At 34.9% G+C, this 17,817-nt stretch overlaps 1 protein-coding gene and 1 long non-coding RNA gene across 5 annotated transcripts in view; both read right to left on the minus strand.

Annotated features, from left to right (window-relative positions):
* LOC21389727 (protein DETOXIFICATION 40) overlaps positions 1-10,773 on the minus strand; it is a 14,714-nt gene extending 3,941 nt beyond the window's left edge. Inside the window, exons 1-7 of one of the 3 annotated variants that reach the window (XM_010094979.2) lie at positions 10,319-10,773; positions 9,410-10,041; positions 8,881-8,937; positions 8,459-8,697; positions 6,245-6,363; positions 6,045-6,131; positions 4,093-4,799 (exon numbers count right to left, since the gene is read on the minus strand). In XM_010094979.2, coding sequence (XP_010093281.1) covers positions 4,653-4,799; positions 6,045-6,131; positions 6,245-6,363; positions 8,459-8,697; positions 8,881-8,937; positions 9,410-10,041; positions 10,319-10,642 — 1,605 coding nt within the window. In that variant the 5' untranslated portion in view covers positions 10,643-10,773 and the 3' untranslated portion in view covers positions 4,093-4,652. Of the gene's footprint in view, positions 1-4,092; positions 5,119-6,044; positions 6,132-6,244; positions 6,364-8,458; positions 8,698-8,880; positions 8,938-9,409; positions 10,042-10,318 lie in introns of those variants that run through there. The other 2 variants (XM_024163553.1, XM_024163554.1) reach the window with 2 other exon arrangements.
* Positions 10,774-12,807: 2,034 nt separating this feature from the next.
* On the minus strand, positions 12,808-15,176 carry LOC21389728. Of its 2 annotated transcripts, none has more exons than XR_002901934.1 (6): positions 14,859-15,176; positions 14,548-14,696; positions 14,376-14,464; positions 13,745-13,793; positions 13,437-13,499; positions 12,808-13,163 (listed from the first exon to the last, which is right to left on the minus strand). It is a non-coding gene; the product is annotated as an uncharacterized LOC21389728 (long non-coding RNA). The 2 variants fall into 2 exon arrangements; XR_002901935.1 differs by having other exon boundaries at positions 14,376-14,481.
* Positions 15,177-17,817: the final 2,641 nt, after the last annotated feature.

A 17,817-nucleotide genomic window follows, 5' to 3' on the forward strand; every position in this document is an offset into this window, starting at 1 on the left:
ACTTCTCCATACCACGGCTCCTCCATTAAGAGTGAACACAGATCCAGATGTCGATCGTCGACTATCTCTATCCGATTGGAAATCAGAATCTGTGTATCCGTTGAGAGACAGATCTTCTCCGGAATATACCAACATATAGTTTCTCGTTCTCCTAAGATACTTGAGAATACACTTTACTGCAACCCAATGATCTAATCCTGGATTGGACTGGTAGCGACTGACCACTCCCACTGCATAGCAGATATCTGGTATTGTACACAACATGGCATACATAAGGCTTTCCACGGCCGAAACATAGGGATACCCTCTCATATCTTCTTCTTGTTGTGGGGTCTTTGGACATTGCTCCTTAGAAAGATGAATACCATGCCTAAAAGGCAAATTCCCTTTCTTGGAGTTATGTATCGAGTACCTAGACAACACTTTATCTATATAAGATGCCTGTGACAACGCCAAGAGCCTTTTCTTGCGATCTCGAATAATCTTAATCCCAAGAACATAGCTTGCCTCTCCCAAATCTTTCATTTGGAATTGGTTGGCTAACCACTCCTTTACATCTGTCATCAATCCCACAACATTCCCAATGAGTAGGATGTCATCGATGTAAAGAACTAAGAAGACCACTTTCTCTTCTTTATTGTACTTGTAGACACATGGTTCATCAATATTTTGATCAAATCCATAAGACTTTATAGCCTCATCAAACCTGATGTTCCATGATCTAGAAGCCTGCTTCAATCCATAAATGGACCTCTGCAGCTTGCAGACTTTTTGCTCTTGGCCTTCCTCTATGTAACCCTCTGGCTGATCCATATATATGGTTTCCTCAAGATAGCCATTCAAAAAATCCGTCTTGACATCCATTTGCCATATCTCATAGTCAAAATATGCTGCAATGGCCAGGAGTATCCGGATGGACTTAAGCATGGCTACTGGTGAGAAAGTTTCCTCATAGTCAACACCCTCTCTTTGGGTATAACCCTTAGCGACTAGCCTTGTTTTGTAAGTCTTTACTTTTCCATCCGCTCCTCTTTTTCTCTTGAAGATCCACTTGCATCCAATGGGTTTTACCCCTTCGAGTAGATCTACAAGTTGCCAGACTGAGTTAGAGTGCATAGACTCCATCTCGAGTTTCATAGCTGCTTGCCATTCTTCCTTATCAGAATCATCCATCGCATCCTTAAAGGTCGATGGATCCTCCTTACTGTCATCAACAGTGACGATTTGGGCTTCCCCGGTATACCAGTCGGGTAACATGCTTACCCTCCCACTACGACGAGGTGCCTTAGGAGTCTGATCAGGAACTGTGGTCTTTTCTCTGAGTGGTCGGACAACTTTTATCGGTTGTGATCTGATCTCATCGGAAAGTAACTCTTCCAATACTATTTTACTTCTGGGCTTAAAATCTATCATATAGTCATGCTCCAGAAAAGTGGCATTTGTCGATACAAACACCTTTTGATCTTCAGGACTATAAAAGAAACCTCCCTTCGTCTCATCAGGATATCCTAAAAACATACACACTTCTGACTTGGGTTCCAACTTCCCAGTCTTTCCTTTCAGCACATGTGCTGGACACCCCCATATGCGCACATGTCTCAAATTAGGTTTTCAACCGCACCACAACTCTAAGGGTGTTTTAGGAATAGACTTAGATGGTACTCTATTCAGAATGTAGGCAGTTGTTCTTAGGGCATAACCCTAGAACGAAGTAGGCAATGAAGAATAACTCAACATTGATCTCATCATGTCGAGCAAAGTCCGATTTCTACTTTCAGCTACACCATTCTGCTGTGGTGTACCAGGTGCAGTCAATTGTGAAACTACACATTCTTCAATCAAGAAATCCCAAAACTCTTGGTCTAGGTATTCTCCCCCTAGATCTGATCGAAGTGTCTTGATTGGTTTACCTAATTATTTTTCAACTTCTGCTCGGAATTCTCTAAACTTTCCAAAAGTTTCAGATTTCCGTTGCATTAGGTAAACATAACCATATCTTGAATAGTCGTCAATAAAAGTGACGTAATATTCGTAACCTTATCTAGCTTGGACGTTTAACGGTCCACATACATCTGAATGTATCAGCTGAAGGGGTTCTGTAGCTCTTTCTCCTTTCACCGTGAAATGCCTCTTGGTCATTTTACCTTTCAGAAAAGATTCACAGACCATAAGCTCACCAACTTTTAGTTCGCGTAAAGGACCATCCTTTATCTACTTCTTTCTCAAGAAGGAATGGATTCCATCTCGTATAATAACATTCCCGGCTGCCTATTTCATCAAGTCTCCAAAATACAAGGAATAGGATCCAGGGTCTCAGAATCCGTACCGAGTAAATCAAAAGACACAAATCCATAAATAGGAGTTTGTTAAGAACTCAAGATTAAGATCATTCTATATATGACCATCGGTAGACTCAATTAGAATTTCTATGCTTAACGGAAATTATTAGAAATTCATATTGTGTCTGTGTCCCTGTTCCACACAATCTCATTATGTGAAATACACTCATTCAATATCTCACTATATTAACAGTGCGGATACCACCGTTCCATTCTAAATGGGAATGACATATATTAATAATATTTTAATTAAAGATTTTGAACTTTAATTAAATTCATTATGAACAATGTTTTTTTTTATTATCCTTAAACACTATCCTCTCGTATATAACACTTATATACTATGTTTAAGGTTACATAAATAATCACGGAATTTTCATTTGATACTCATAAAATATTCGTAAATATATGCACATAAAATGATGAATAAACTCTTTTATTAATTAAATAATAAATATCCTATTACATCTTATGCTTCTAGGACACTATTCCCAACAAATTAGCCATCGACGTCCGAGCCTCATTGGTCTCTCCTGTATGGCATGAGAGCCGAATGTATAAGGAGACTGGGACCGTCGACCCTATACATAGTCGAGGCCTGTGAGACCAACTCGTGCACAATAACACGATAAAGTTAGTCGTGAGAAACGCTACCCTCGACAGATTTTAGCATAGGCGCAGACGACAGAGCGCAAGCAACTGGATCCACATCCCGAGGAAGACCTCTGAGAAGATTAGCCGAATATCCTAAGGTTGTGTCTATGTTTGGAGAATGTCATCTGCACATGAAATGATTACAAGCCCCTAAAACCGCCTGGAACAGATCACTAGCTATTACAGGGGATCTACAAAGCCATAATGGGGGGACAAATTAGATGAGTGAACAGTCCAAAAGGTAATGACAGGCTACAGTCTGAGCAAATGAGGCCACAGGCCACTCGAGTGGGCGGGCCCCATGAAAGACACGGTCAAATGCTCCAAACCGCCTACCATTGGGCATAGGTTCATGTAATATCCACTATAAAAGGGGAAGAGCCCTCGAGAGAGAGGGGAATCCTTTGGATGCATGTGTAATTTGCAAGAACAGAAACAAGATAAATACAATACAGCGGATGTAGCTCTCATTGAGAAGGGTGAACCACTATAAAATTCCTGTGCGTTCTTGCTTTCATAAGCATTATCATAGTTTATTTCTCAACCCACCCTAAACCCTAATACAAATTCTAGCATATTCAGTAAAATTACAAGTTTCAAACTGGTAACCCAACGAGCTACTGCGGGGTAATCCGGTAAGGTTTTGTTGACGAAATTTCACCGTCAACAAGATGTAAGACAAAATAAAAATTTAACCGAAAAAAAGGATTTTGATGTTCTGCCAAATACAAATTTAATTAAGGAAATATATGAGCACGAAAAAGATGTTTAAATAGGACATATTTGTGGGAAAAATAACAGAGCAATTAGGAAAACAATAAATTTACAAAGACCATATCTAACAAAAATATTTTAGGGGATTGTACAAAAAATATTCAAGTAGGAATATATTTGTGAAAGATTATCATAAAAGAAAATGAGTTACAAAGACTACATTTTGACAAAACAATACTTAAGAAGGTTAAAAAAAAATCATCCAAGTGGAAATCATGTATTTGAAATTTAATGAAATTTTTAGAATAAATGTGATTATCATTATACCAAATATATAAATGTTTCTGTTTTTAAAATATTTGTAAAAGAACTGCTATATTTCAGCTTTTTCTTTAAAAGAAAATTGCACTTCATTAAAATACTGATAAACAATCGTCTTAGTACAATGCTAACTCATCATAGGGACAGACACACGCTTGAGGGCTGAAACCAGGAAAGCATCTTGACACATTAACAACAAGCAGACTGAAAGCTCGATTGGAGAAAACCCATCTCTACAACATAAGTTGTTGAGTGCTGGATGGACAAATTGTCAAAACCCACAGAAGGGAGACATCTACACGGCATAGAAAATTCTAGCTGAACCAAATCCTATCGGCATTAAACCAAACACCTAAATCTAACAAAAAATAACAAACCAGACGAGGGTCAGGTGGAAAAACAATCAACCTTATTACAAACAGAAAAGTTACAAAAAGAAAAAAAAACCTCCGACCACCGCCAGAGAAACCTCTGGTGAAGGGCATCATACTATAGGACCATCGAGAAAGATAGCCAGCGAAGAGATCTCGGCTAGCAAGCATAAATCTCCCCTGAGAAAAGAGATTGTCCAATCGGCTTCTAAGTTCCTAACCGGTTCAGATATGCCCAAACGGAGCCACCACACTATACACCACCACCACCAACAAGAAGCCCACGACTAGACGAGCCAGAGGATGAAATTTCATGGCCAGGAGCCCAGCAACGCGCCGGGAGGAAGTGCAGGAGCTCTGGCCAACTTCTACTCTCCAAGGATCTTCTCACTCTCTCTCTCTAGAAAACACATACCAATTAGTTTTCAATGCCACACTAATAAATTTACCATATAGTGTAATTTTTACTAAAAGATAAGGTTAGTCAGGAGAGACTAGAGAGTATCTTGTAACCTTATTTTCAGCCTAAATTTGGCAACTTTCTCTTGTACCTAATCTAGAAATTTCAAATGATACATGGCTGAGATTTTTTTTTTTTTTTTTTTTTTTTTTTTCTTTTTTTTCTTTTTTTGTGTGGAGAAAAGGAAGTACACATATAAGAATATCATTCACTATTTCTTGCCCTCCCATGTATCCAAACGTTCCCTTGCCTTATCGACCTGCAAGATTTACACAATACAGGGATGTGATCAATACTAGCCCATGAGGTATATCTCTCATCATTTTTAGCTTGCAATATGAAGCGTTTTTATAGTTTTGATTTACTAACTTTTAGATTTCTCACGATTAATTCGGACTTTGGTTATTAATTGAGTGCCCAAGGCAAGCTAACGCAGTTTTAGTTTATAGACGACTATTGGCGCCAGCCGCCAAGGAACAATGGTCAATATTGGTGCAATTTGGCTGCTAACCAATGAAATATTGGAGCAGATTCCATCATAAACCTTCTAGAAACGCCAAAAAGAAAAGCATGTTACGGAATCTTAAACCTGATGAGTTTGCTGCCCTCCTTTTTCTTGCGTTCAAAATTAAAAAAATACTTACTAATATTACCGGTGTTAAAATATTATTACTAATAAAAAATGAATAATATTTGTGAGTTTCTTACTATAAAATTCATCTTTTATTAATAAATAGTACTTAGGCTATAGCATTATTCTTCAAAACTAAAAAGAAAACACTTTTTATCCTTCCCATGTGTATACCCATGGAGAATTTTTATGATTATTATTGAAAAACCATGGAGAACATGGTGAAAGATAGAGGGTGGAAAATGGAAATAGGATGAAAAATGGGAAATTGAATGAAGAAAGGGAAACAATAACTATTGGTGGGGTCCACAAAAAAGTTATTTTAAAAGTTCTTGATAACGTGGAGTTATTACCCACGTGTCACTATCTACACTTCCTACAAATAAATTATGACAACATTGACCAGATTATAAAGAGGCCAGTTAATGTTTAGTGCGCATACTGTTATATATAATCCAAATTTGTTTAGTGCGCATACTGTTATATATAATCATTTGAATATTGAAGTCAAGAGAATCGAATGAAATTAAATAAAGTAGTTCGTTGAATCTTACCTCCTTATTCCAGTCAGTCCGAAAGGTTACCCACAACAAGATAAGTGTCTGTATAAGAGTACCGCCAATCATTCCTGACCATATTCCCTTGAGGAAAAACAAAAAGAAAAGAATCGTCATTATACACATTAGTTGTTGTTGTGCATTGCAGTGTAATAATATTGTTATTAGAGAAAATGATATTGATTTTCACTATTTACCTTAGCTCCGAGATTGAACTTGAAGCCAAGAAGTGCACCCAATGGGATACCAATAACGTAGTAACATCCCACGTTTACGTATGCGACAAATGCTTGCCATCCGCAACCAACAGCCACACCTTGTTAAAACAAAATTTAGAAAATACTCTTACTAGAAGATTAATATTGACTACGCCATATTTCTTTTTCACTATATATATACTGAAAAATAAGGAAGAATATTGCAAATTAAAAGAGAATTTCTACGTTAAACATTACTGTTACGTATTATTTTAGCTATTATATTAATTCTTCAACATTTAATTTATTATTAGGTTTCTTTTTTTACAGTGCATCTCAAAGTGTAATCTACCGATAGAGCAAGTATTTTTACTGTTAGATTAATTTTTCAACGGTTAAATTTATATTAAGAGTATTTCTTTGTGATACACTGTAACTTTTTAATATGATCTACACAAATCTGATTGTTAAAAATTTAATTTAACGGTTAAAAACACTTCTTCAATCGGTAGGTCATAAATGGAGCTACACTGTCAAGTTTCCCTATTATAGATTAATTTCTCACGAATCCTGCTTAATCAAACAATTAAAAGATTTCATTTAGATGTCGTTTAGTATTTTGCTTTGATCATTAACAATGGAGAGTGAAAATTAATTACGTGTAGTATAAGATGACATATTCATTTGCTGTTGCTTTGATAAATTTTAGTATTTTATGAAAGAAAGAGGCCATTGTCTGGATGGAGAAAGTGGCTGCTTGTCAGCATGAATTTCTTCTCTCCAGCGGAGCACAGCGATCGATCGGTCGTTATCCAAGTAGCAAAATCGAACTAAAACATTGTTTTTTTTGTTTTTTTTTTTTGTTTTTTTGTTTTTTTTTTTTGGTTTTTTTTTTTTTTTTTTTTTTTTTTTTTTTTTTTTTTTTTTTTTTTTTTGTTTTTTTGTTTTTTTTTTTTGGCTTTTTCTTATGTTCTTTATATTTATTTTTTTATATACGCTTCGATTTGAATAATATTTAGTTTATTTTACTGCTAAAGATAACAAAACAAAATAAAACACCTTAGTTCAGAATTTTGTTTTGACGTGGACTTACAGCTCTAATATCTAAATGGTTCCCAAAATATCTGTATTTCGCAACATTTGAGTATATTTCTAATTGGAGTTAGGCAAAAAAGATGTTCATTAATTCCCTTTTCATGTCCTATACATATTAGTAATCAAAATCACTTAATGAATTAATTAACTAGTACTTTCCATTTCAGTTTTAATCATGCACATGAGTAGTTGCTAATATCTTGAGAGGTTAATTCGGTCGAAAAAAACTATGATCCTTAAAAAACATGAGATCCCCTACGGCCTATGAAACGACAAGTCAAATCTAATGGTACCCAAGCTTTTTCAAGTTTAAATTCTAATAGTAAAAAATTAATTGATCAATATTTTGTTACTAGGTAAAACCCGATAAAAATAGCTTTAATTTCAACTAGCACATATAATTCTAGCCTACAAGAGTTGTGAGCATAACAACAAATAATAAAAAGGGAAAATTTCATATTAGTTTGTGTTTTAGTATAATTGTCTTTTAATACCTTGTGTTTTTAGTAATTTTAAATTGTATCTCGATGTTTTAGCAATATTTTTTAAAACTTTAAGATCATTTTTTAGAATGTAAAATGTCAAAGTTACCATTCTCGTTAATTAACCAACAAACTAATATTAAATTTATAAAAATTATGAATTTTTTTTTAAACATTTAAAAATTAAAAATAAAAATAATGCTTTAAATTAAAAATAATTTTTTTCTAAATTTTTTCTGAATTTATTAATTTTGGGTAAAGTAATAAGAATGTTCCCCGTTCACTTCGCTGATTCGAGTTTAGAATTCGAGTTTTTCTACAGTAAAAAGCTCTCGCAAACAATCACATCTAACTTTTTTGCTACAGTAAAAAGTTCTCACATAAAGTCACATCTCAACTTGAATTCTAAACTCGAATCAGCGAAGTGAACGGGGTTTGTTATTTTACATATTAAAAAATGACCTTAAGGTACTAAAAAATAATTTTTTAAAACATCAAGGCACCAATTTAAAATTTCTAAAAAACAGAGTATTAAAACACAATTACACTAAAACAGAGGGTATCAATTTGAAATTTTTCCTAATAAAAAAATAGCAAAATTTACTGTATGTGTATATATATCAGAACGTTGTCTTACCAGATAAAACAGGTTGAATGCCGTTGAGTATAATAGAGACAGCGAGAAAGGGAGTAAGCTCAGACACAGCATTGGAAACTGTGATGCCCTCTGTGAATGCGTAGCTGATGACGTGGCGCAGCACAAGCACCAGAATTGCAAAGATCAATGATATCAGGAAGGAACTCCCCGTTACGACCACTACTGCAAATTCTGCTGATTTTGGATGACCTGCCCCTACCTCATTGCTCACCCTCACACTGTCATGAAAGATAATTTCCAAATACGTAACACATGATATTAGCAGCTGTATATATAATATATATATATATATATATATATATATATTACTTCATTTCTCTTATCATCAACTCGTGATTATATGCATGCATGCTTAGATATTGATGTTGATTATAATTTATTAACACTTGATTAATACTGACCTGGCGGCTGCATTGAATCCCACTGCAATCATGTACACCCATCCAGATATTGTCATGCTGCAGCCACCAAGAAAAGCCAAGTATATAAATACGTAAGCACTTCAAGGGATAGCTAATTGCTCACATTAACTAATTTCCCTTCTGCTTTTATAATTGTAGAAATGTTTTTGACCGACTATGGGATTGACAAAATGCGATGATTTGGTTTTTAATTTTGTGCTTAGATTGTTTGAAAATTGTCTTATCTCTAGAAAAAGCTAATACGTCTTTGTTTCTAAACAAACTTCAGCAACACAAATTATTAATTAAAAAAAAAAAAACCTATCGGTGTCAAGTATTACCACTAACAGAAAATTGGTCCCATTTATAGATTTTATGTTGCAGAATTCACATTCTTTTTAGGTGTACTACTGGTACCAAATAGTATTACCCATAGAAAAATATTTGGCGCCATACTATAATAAAAGATGTCCTCCATTTATGAAACCCGCCTCCTACTATTTGGTAAAATTAATGAACGCACACTTACCAAACAGAGAGAGAGTCCAAAGCAATCTCAGGATTATCAAGCAACCCGGCAATCAAAACCAAAATCTGAAAATACCAAGTCTCAAGACAAAGCATCACTGCCGAAGCTGTGGATAGTTTTAGAAACTCCCACAGCCCACTAAAAGCCAGCGAGCTAAACCCAGTCCACGTCTGCTTACACTTATCGCTCCGCAAGATATACACGAACTGCCCGACCACTATGATCCACCACGAGAAGCTCAGCATCAACGACGCGCCGAGAAGACCCCATCCTAACACGTAGACCAGCAGCCAGGTGAACAGCACGTGCACCGCCAGCGTGGCGGCCGAGATGTAGGCGCTAGGGAAGACGATGCTCTGCGCTTGGAGGAACTTTTGAATCGGGAAATTTGCGGCATACGCGAAGATCTGTGGGATGAGGCCGTAGACGAACACCGCCGCTGCGGAAGCTATGGACTCTGATTCGCCGAGGAAGATCAGGATGGGCTTGGAGAAGATGTAGATCAGCGTTAGTGGGACCCCGGTGGCCATCAGAAGAATTGTTGAACGCTGGAGATACACGCCCAGCAGCTCGTACTTGTGGGCCCCGTAGGCTTGGCCGCATAGCGTCTCCACCGCGCTTCCCATGCCAAGCTGTATATTTAAATATAAACATTAGGTTACTTTTTTTTTTTTTTTTTTTTTTTAATTTCTATCTCGGGAAAAAGCCGAAACCAAGGTGTGGTGGCCACCTCCCCGGCGCTAAAACAACCTGTAGAACCCGATGCAAAGGCCCATTTAGCAAGTTTATCCGCACAATCATTTAGCAAGCTATATATAAGTTATGATTGAAAAAGGTCGCACTAATTATTAAACTTTATCACAGTTAATAATTAAAAAGTTATATATATATATATGTACTATATATTACCATGAGGCCGTAGGCGAAAACTTGGATGCCGGTGTTGCCGAGAGAGGCGGCGGCGAGTTGGAGATTGCCGAGGTGGCCGCAGAGGATCTGAGTGGACATGGAGGTGACGTTGTTGAGCAAGTAAACGATGACGGCCGGAGCGGCGAGGCGGTAGAGGGTTTTGAGTTCGAGGCATGTGGCCGCCTGGAATCGCCGGAAGTATGAGAGGTCAGAGTTTGATAGTGTTTCTTCAAGTTCCGAGCTGATTGCTTCTGGTGATAATATAGATGATGCTTCTTTCGTCGCCAAGATGGGTTCATGTAGGTCGTTGTTAATGGACTCCATATTGCTCTTCTCTCTCTTTCTCTCCCTATCTCTCTCTGGATTAATTAAACTAATATAAGCCTAAAAACAAGCCCACCGATAGGTCACTTTTGTATCGCCTGGCATGTGGACATATCGCTGCTCAACCACCTCAAAATTTCCTTGTATACTGGAAAATGGAAATGATATATATATATATATAGACCCGTCCGTCCGACCAACAAGTGATGGATACGTATGCCTGTGCGTAAGTGCCTGTTATTTTCTCCTTTGAATTTTTCTTTTTTCTTTTTTTTGGTCCTGATTAACCATGAAGAAAAATCTTGATGTAGACCCTTTAAAGGTATTTTCACTATTTTCATTCAAGTTTAAAACAATAATATCATTCTCGGTCCATATATATAAACTTTGATATTTTCACTATTTTTCCTCAAGTTTAAGAACAACAATGCCAATCTCGGTCCTTTCAAAAAAAAAAAAAAAATATATATATATATATACATATATATCAATCTCTGTCTATGTATATATATAAACAGTGGTGTGGTGGAGCCGATCTTTCACTTCAGTAGAGCGTATATTAAATTTTTTTTAACAAATTATCTTAGTAGGGACATATAAGAAAATATATTTATTTTAGTGAGAACATATATTATTTCAGTAACAATTTAAGTGTAAAATTTTAAAATTTTTAAAAGTAATATTTTTTTTTTTAAAAAAATTTGAGCGAAGACAGTAACAGAACTGTACTTAAATCTCCCACCACGTATATAAACTTTGGTAGAACGACCTGTTTTAATATTAGTTCAGTTCTATTTATGATGATCTAATGAATAATGACAAAAATATTGAGTAAGAATGGACCTTTAGTATTGTAATTGTTTTTTTTTTTTTTGGCTCATTATTGTAATTGTTTCTACACAAGTACGTAGGTAGGTATGATATTACGACCTCACTCTTTTGAAAGAGGTTTTCCAATAATATTTTCTCCTCTTTAGCTAGGTGAACAGAAGATTTGACCAATTAATTATCGATAATCAATAATGTTATCAGAGGGGTCATGCTGGTACTTAACTTTATAACTTTTACACCAAAAAAAAAAAAACAAAGAGAGAAACAAAGCAACAATGAGAGGTAAAAGTAATACTGTAGATTTTAAAAAAAAATATTTTTAGTTGTGCTGAAAGAAAAAGTAACTATTCCAAGAAGTAGCTGAGTGTTTGGTAAATTGTAATTATAGTAGCTGTGCTGGTTCCAAAATCAATAAATAGCGTTTGGTAAATTTTGAGGTGGAATTGCTGTGGGTATATAAAATGACCAAAATAGACATGATATGAAATTTAAATATATATAATTGTTTTTAGTATTTAAAAATACTTGTTTAACTTAAAAAAAACATAATGTTATGATTTTAAATTTTTTAACAATAAATTTATGATAATTAATTCTCTTTTTTTTCATTTCTTCATTCACAATATAATTACAACTAAAAATAGCATAATGATAAATTATCAATCTTGTTAACGCAACCAAATATTATAATTATCAATTTTAGTGGGGTTCTAAAAAATCTGCAAGAAACTTCGATGCTATTACTCCTAGTTCAGCTCTTTCTGCTTATTGCCCCTCTATGAAAGGCTTCTAAGTATGTTATGCTATGAACAAAGATTGGTTAATACTAATTACGCCAATGCCTTTCATTCATTTTGATTACAAAAATGAGCTGATAATTGGTTTTCACTTTTGCAGAGTATCTCCTATGGGTATGATATTCATTCCATGCTACAAAGGTTTGACCTTTCTCCCTTACTACAATCCACAATTTGAAAATGCCTCTTAATTAACACTAACTTGGTTTTGCAGGTTACAGCCATAAGCCTGAAGAATTTTCCTCCATTGATGACATATCTAATGGGGTTAAGGTCTTAGCACTTTCCCTTGCCAAGTTGTCAATCCAATGAAGCACCCCCTGTAATTAAACTAGAAACAGACTTTTTGTAGGCAGTCTGAATAAAGTCCTTTTTGTGTGAATAATTTGAATAAAGTCCTTTTCTTTCTCATTGGCATTGAAACAAAATTGGAAAACATATTTGCAGTCTCATTCTGTGCGTATTCTTGTGCTTATTTGCTGTTCAAAATTGAATTTCAGTGAACATGAGTGAGAGAGAGATGAAAAGAACTTGGTATTTATTTATGTACTATCGTGCCAACTAGAAATGGCAGAAACAGACATCAGAAACTTTGATCCCAGAATGTCTACTCCGATCAGAACAGAAATGGCAGCACTAAGAAGGACATTTGTTCTATCAGAATGTCTACTCTAGTCTAATTCACTTGACTATACTACTAATAGCATCTCCAATTCGCATTCAAATTTTACAAGGAAACAGAAAATCAGAAACTTTTTGATCCCAGAATTATAACTCCTGTTGGTTTCTGCTAAAAATCTGAAGCTAGTAAATCAGCAGCCTTCTTAGTTTGATGTTGCAGCAACAGCCGAGCTCTCCTCCAGCTTATCAGCTTGCCCAAGCAGAGTCTCAATCTACAAGAATCAAAGGCGAGAAAAATCAGAAAAGTTTCAATTTTATAGCAAAACAAATGAAAAGGGAATTTCCAATTTATAATATTAAAGTTCACAAAATAGCAATCTGAGCCTTCATAATCATCCGGCCTTTCTTTTCGTCCTTGGATTTAGCAACAGTGGATGTGCTTATGTATGTCGCATTTCCCAAATGACAACAGCCATATTACATTAGACAGGAGAAAAATAAATGTTTAAATGATGCAAATAAGTAAGAAGTATTCGACTGCTTACTCTTTTGAATTGCCAGTCCATTGCGTTTTAGAATCTCAGAAATCATGACAACAGTTGGAATAGCTGTATGAAATAAGTGAAGAACTCAACCAGTTAATTATCTGACTTTTACAAACTTTGTCAATTCTCTCAAATCGTTTTCCTTCCATTCCAATCTTTTTTCTACTCAGTTATATTATGTAACTAATATGGTCAGATTTAACTTGTTCACTTTTAAAGAACTTAAAGAAATTGAAAATCCAGGAGTTAAAAAAAGAAGAAAAACATATCAATGTGCGACAAGAAAAAGAAGAGTCAAGAAATTGTACCCATCCCCAGAGCAGTGAGTTCAACATCATAGTACTGCTTCATGTACTTCTGTAACAAAGATAGATTACATTTGTTAATATAGAATATATGAAGAAAACCAATCAATCAAACAAGAATAAAAGCCCATTTCTATTTTTTCTCATATATATATAAAAGAAGAATCTACAACCAACAGATCTAATATATCAAATTCCCATCAGAGAAAGAACTAAATTCACCCATGAACTAAATTTACAGAAGTTATCATTACAAGTTAATTACAACCCAGAACGATCAAACAAGACTATAATATTGAATGCATGAGAAAGTGGTTATTATATTACAGAAGAAACAACAGAAAAGAAATATGCATTACAGTCCTGAAAAGCTAAAAACAATCACAGTCAACAGATCGTATGTTTTGCAGAAATACGATTATAATAATGAACTAAAGTTCTTGATGATTCAAGAAAATCGAAACTTCAAAAAGGAAAAATAAAAAGAGAAACTCAACCAAACGAAAAAGAAACTCGAAGAACTTCTTAACGTGCTCGGAATCGAAGCAAAAACAGAAAATTAAACCAAAAATCCTAATAAATCCCCGAGACTTTTCTCAAAAATTAAGTAAGATTCAAGATTGTGAGCTCCAACCAGATCCGGTCTCAGCCAGCATTCTCAACATCGGCAATCATGCAATTACAATTCTTTGCTGCTTCTTGCTTGTGTTTGCTTTGGAGATTCTACAAAACATTAAAATCTAAAAAACTATCAACAAATGACAAAAAATAATAAAAACCCATTAAATTAGAGTAGAAAAATATACCTCAACAGTGGCATCAAAGCCTCCAAGATATCGAATTATAGCTTCCTGTTTCTCAAAAACATCCGAAAATGTCGCTTCACTGCTTCTACCCACCATAAATTGCTTGAAAGATCCTACTCTTCTCGCGTTCTTCAATTCATCCGCAAAGCCTAAAATTAATCATCTAAATAATTAAAAAATAACAACACTAATTGGTAATTGCCCAAAAAAAACTACAAAATTGAAGGAACTAATCCTCAAATGCGGGATTTTTCTTTTGAAATTTTAATAGGTATGAGCTAAAATGACAGAGCAGTGACAAATAAACCTACGGAGAAGGGTGAAAGACTCGGAGGTGATTTAGGGTCCTTCATCGGAGGCCTTTTCGCCGGTGAATACTCATTTGATCTTGTCCATCCATGAGTTCTGTAGAGGCATTGTGGAGGAGATCCAACGGTGCTATGAAGGAACCGAAGAGAAGATAAAGCCGGAGTTTTTCTTGTATAAAGTGTAGCCAAGGATTCGTGAATAATGCATATTCTCGGACTTCCTTTCTGATCACAAAAATGTTGATATGCTCCTCCAATCAATTGGGTAGCAGAGAGAGAAACGGGGAGAGAGAGAGAGAGAGAGAGCAGAGAGGGAGACGAGAGAGCTCAAGAGAGAAGAGAGAACAAGACCGCGAAGAGCAAAAAAATTTTGGGTCTGGAATTGTTTTCATTCAGCAGGGGTAATATGGTAATAACGAAAGTTTCATTAAAGACTCCCTTAGATTGCCGCACAATCTAGAATCAGAAGCAGCCCAAAGCTGCTTCTGATTTTAACTTCAAATTTTCTCCAAATTCTTTTAGAAGCACTTTTTTAAGTTTTTATCAAACACAAAAAATAGTTTTGGCTGGATAGATAATTAATTTTGAGCTCCTAAAATCCCCACCAAACGCACCCTTAGAGTGTTTAGATTTATACTTTTACTTTTATTATTAATTAATATTTTTTTAATTAATATAATTATTTAATTAAAAAATATTAATTAAAAATAAAAAATTAAAATCTAAACTCATTCACTCTTAAAAATAAAAATTATTTTATCTCCTTGTCCCTTCGTATCTTGCACTCATTGCAAGGACAGGCCAACAAATCTTGTAGTCGCCCTCGAACATATCTCGTACCTTTTCTCTCTTCCTTTCCTCTTATTCTTCTCTCTCTCTCTCTCTCTCTCTCTCTCTCTATTTGTCTTTGTTCTGCAAACCAGATCACCATCAGAGAACACACATACCACCGTAACAATGACTAACAGAAAGAAAGGATCTGAACTTGGGAATGAGAGTGTTATTGGTATTTTGTTGTATATTAAAATATTGCACTTAAAATTTTCTGACATTTACTAAAGCCATTACGAATTTCTGCAAATTATTTTAGAAAATTGTTCACTCTTAAAATTTTATCATCCTAACTATAATTGGAGGAATTTGGAGACAAAAATCTTATAATGATGATGTTTCAGAAATGTGACCCTCTAGTGAGGGGAATTCCTAAATTATTATACAAAATAAAATAACGAAACGTTTCTTTTTATTTGAAAAGTAAAACTTTTGATAAATTTTAATAGTAAACTTTTTGTTTGAAAAGAAAAACTTTTGATAAATTTTACGGTACCAATTTTTATACTATGGAGACCTGTGAGGCAAGATTACGTGACTCTCCGCCGATGCTAGGCCAAATCCGACAATACTCATCTCGAGCTTGTGTACCAAGGTTGTCGCATCATCGAGGCTATCATGAATTTGAGTCCTCTACGACATTGCATTGACACTTGCAAGGCCAATGGTCTCGCCTTAAGACTAAAGAAACGACCAGATCTAGTAAACTACTGATTAGACACAAGTAAACTACTGGTTTACTGGTTTTTTCTTTTTGTTCCTTTAAAACAAAGACATAAAAGGAAAAGGAAAAAAGGTTAACCAGTTTTTTATATATTATAGAAACAAAGAGATAGTGATGGATGAGGAGAAAGAGAGTTAGCCAACGGTTTACTTATTTTCCATAGAAGTAATCTAACAGTTTTTCTATCAAAAGTAAAGTAGTTTACTGATTAACAATTGTTGTTGGGGCAAAGCTGGAAAAATAGAAAGTGGTAAAACCGAACAATCTCTCCCTCAAAAGTAATACGTAGCCTAATTACTTGCATTTCTCCATGTTGAATTGCAAATGTAAGAAGTACACTTGATAGGAAATGGAGTTAGGGGACCACGCACTAGAAAAGAGAAACGTCTTCTTGTTGATGGCTGTGGGGATCCACATAAAAATGCAGCAAGGGGATTAAAAGTAATTGTACTTCGTTTAGATATTGTTTGGTATGGATTAAAAATTGTTGTACATGACCACTTAAACGACATTGTAACTCTTTGTTCTGCAATTTGATAAATAGTATAATATCAACTGCGTGTAGTTAAAGGTCAATGTGTAACATATGCGTTCTTATTTTGTAACAATATTCGGTACTCAGTTTTTTTTTTTTTTTTTTCCCCTTTGAAGTAAGAAATATTCTGAGTACATGGTCCAACAAATCTCTTTTGAGGGACTAAGTTGTTCTAATTATTTTGTCACTTTGAAATATTTCGAGGAATGGTAGTGAAGAACATAAGAAATTATATGTAATGCATATAATAAAGGAAACAACTACTTCCATGGGAAGATTGTTGTTAGAGCAATCAAATCTTGTCAAAAGATGATCCATTTATTGCCAAGAGCTACCAAATGCCAACGGTACTAAGAGAGAGAGAGGTGCTGAAATAAATGCTTCAACAAAATATCATATGTTAAAGTTGGTTTCTAATTTCTGTAAAAACTAGCAATAATTTCAGTGTACAATTGCAATAGATTCATAACCAGTAACATTGTGAAGCCATTTAGCAACCCAAAAAAAAAAAAAAACCGTTGTGTAGCCTCTTAACCAACTCCTTCGTTGGTGGATGCTTTCTCAACCTCCAACAATCTTGCTATTTATTCTCCAGTGCGCAAAAACCGAGAAATGAGCATACATTCATATGACGGTCTGAACCCGTTGAATTTTCCCTTCTCTCTTTAGATATGTACTTATTTATTCATCTATTAGGCAGTTGAAGAGTTATGGAAACAATACTCTTCATTTTCCAACAGGGCCTCTAAAAAAATAAATAAATAAAAAAGAACTCTCCAATGGGGTCAACGATTTATAAAGCACTGTATTATCGTCAATGAATTACCGATCGAATTGGTGCACTTAATGTGTACTTTAATTTGATCTAAATT

The sequence above is a fragment of the Morus notabilis genome, unplaced genomic scaffold (assembly GCF_000414095.1).
Source record: "Morus notabilis unplaced genomic scaffold, ASM41409v2 Scaffold419, whole genome shotgun sequence".
Classification (NCBI taxonomy): domain Eukaryota; kingdom Viridiplantae; phylum Streptophyta; class Magnoliopsida; order Rosales; family Moraceae; genus Morus; species Morus notabilis.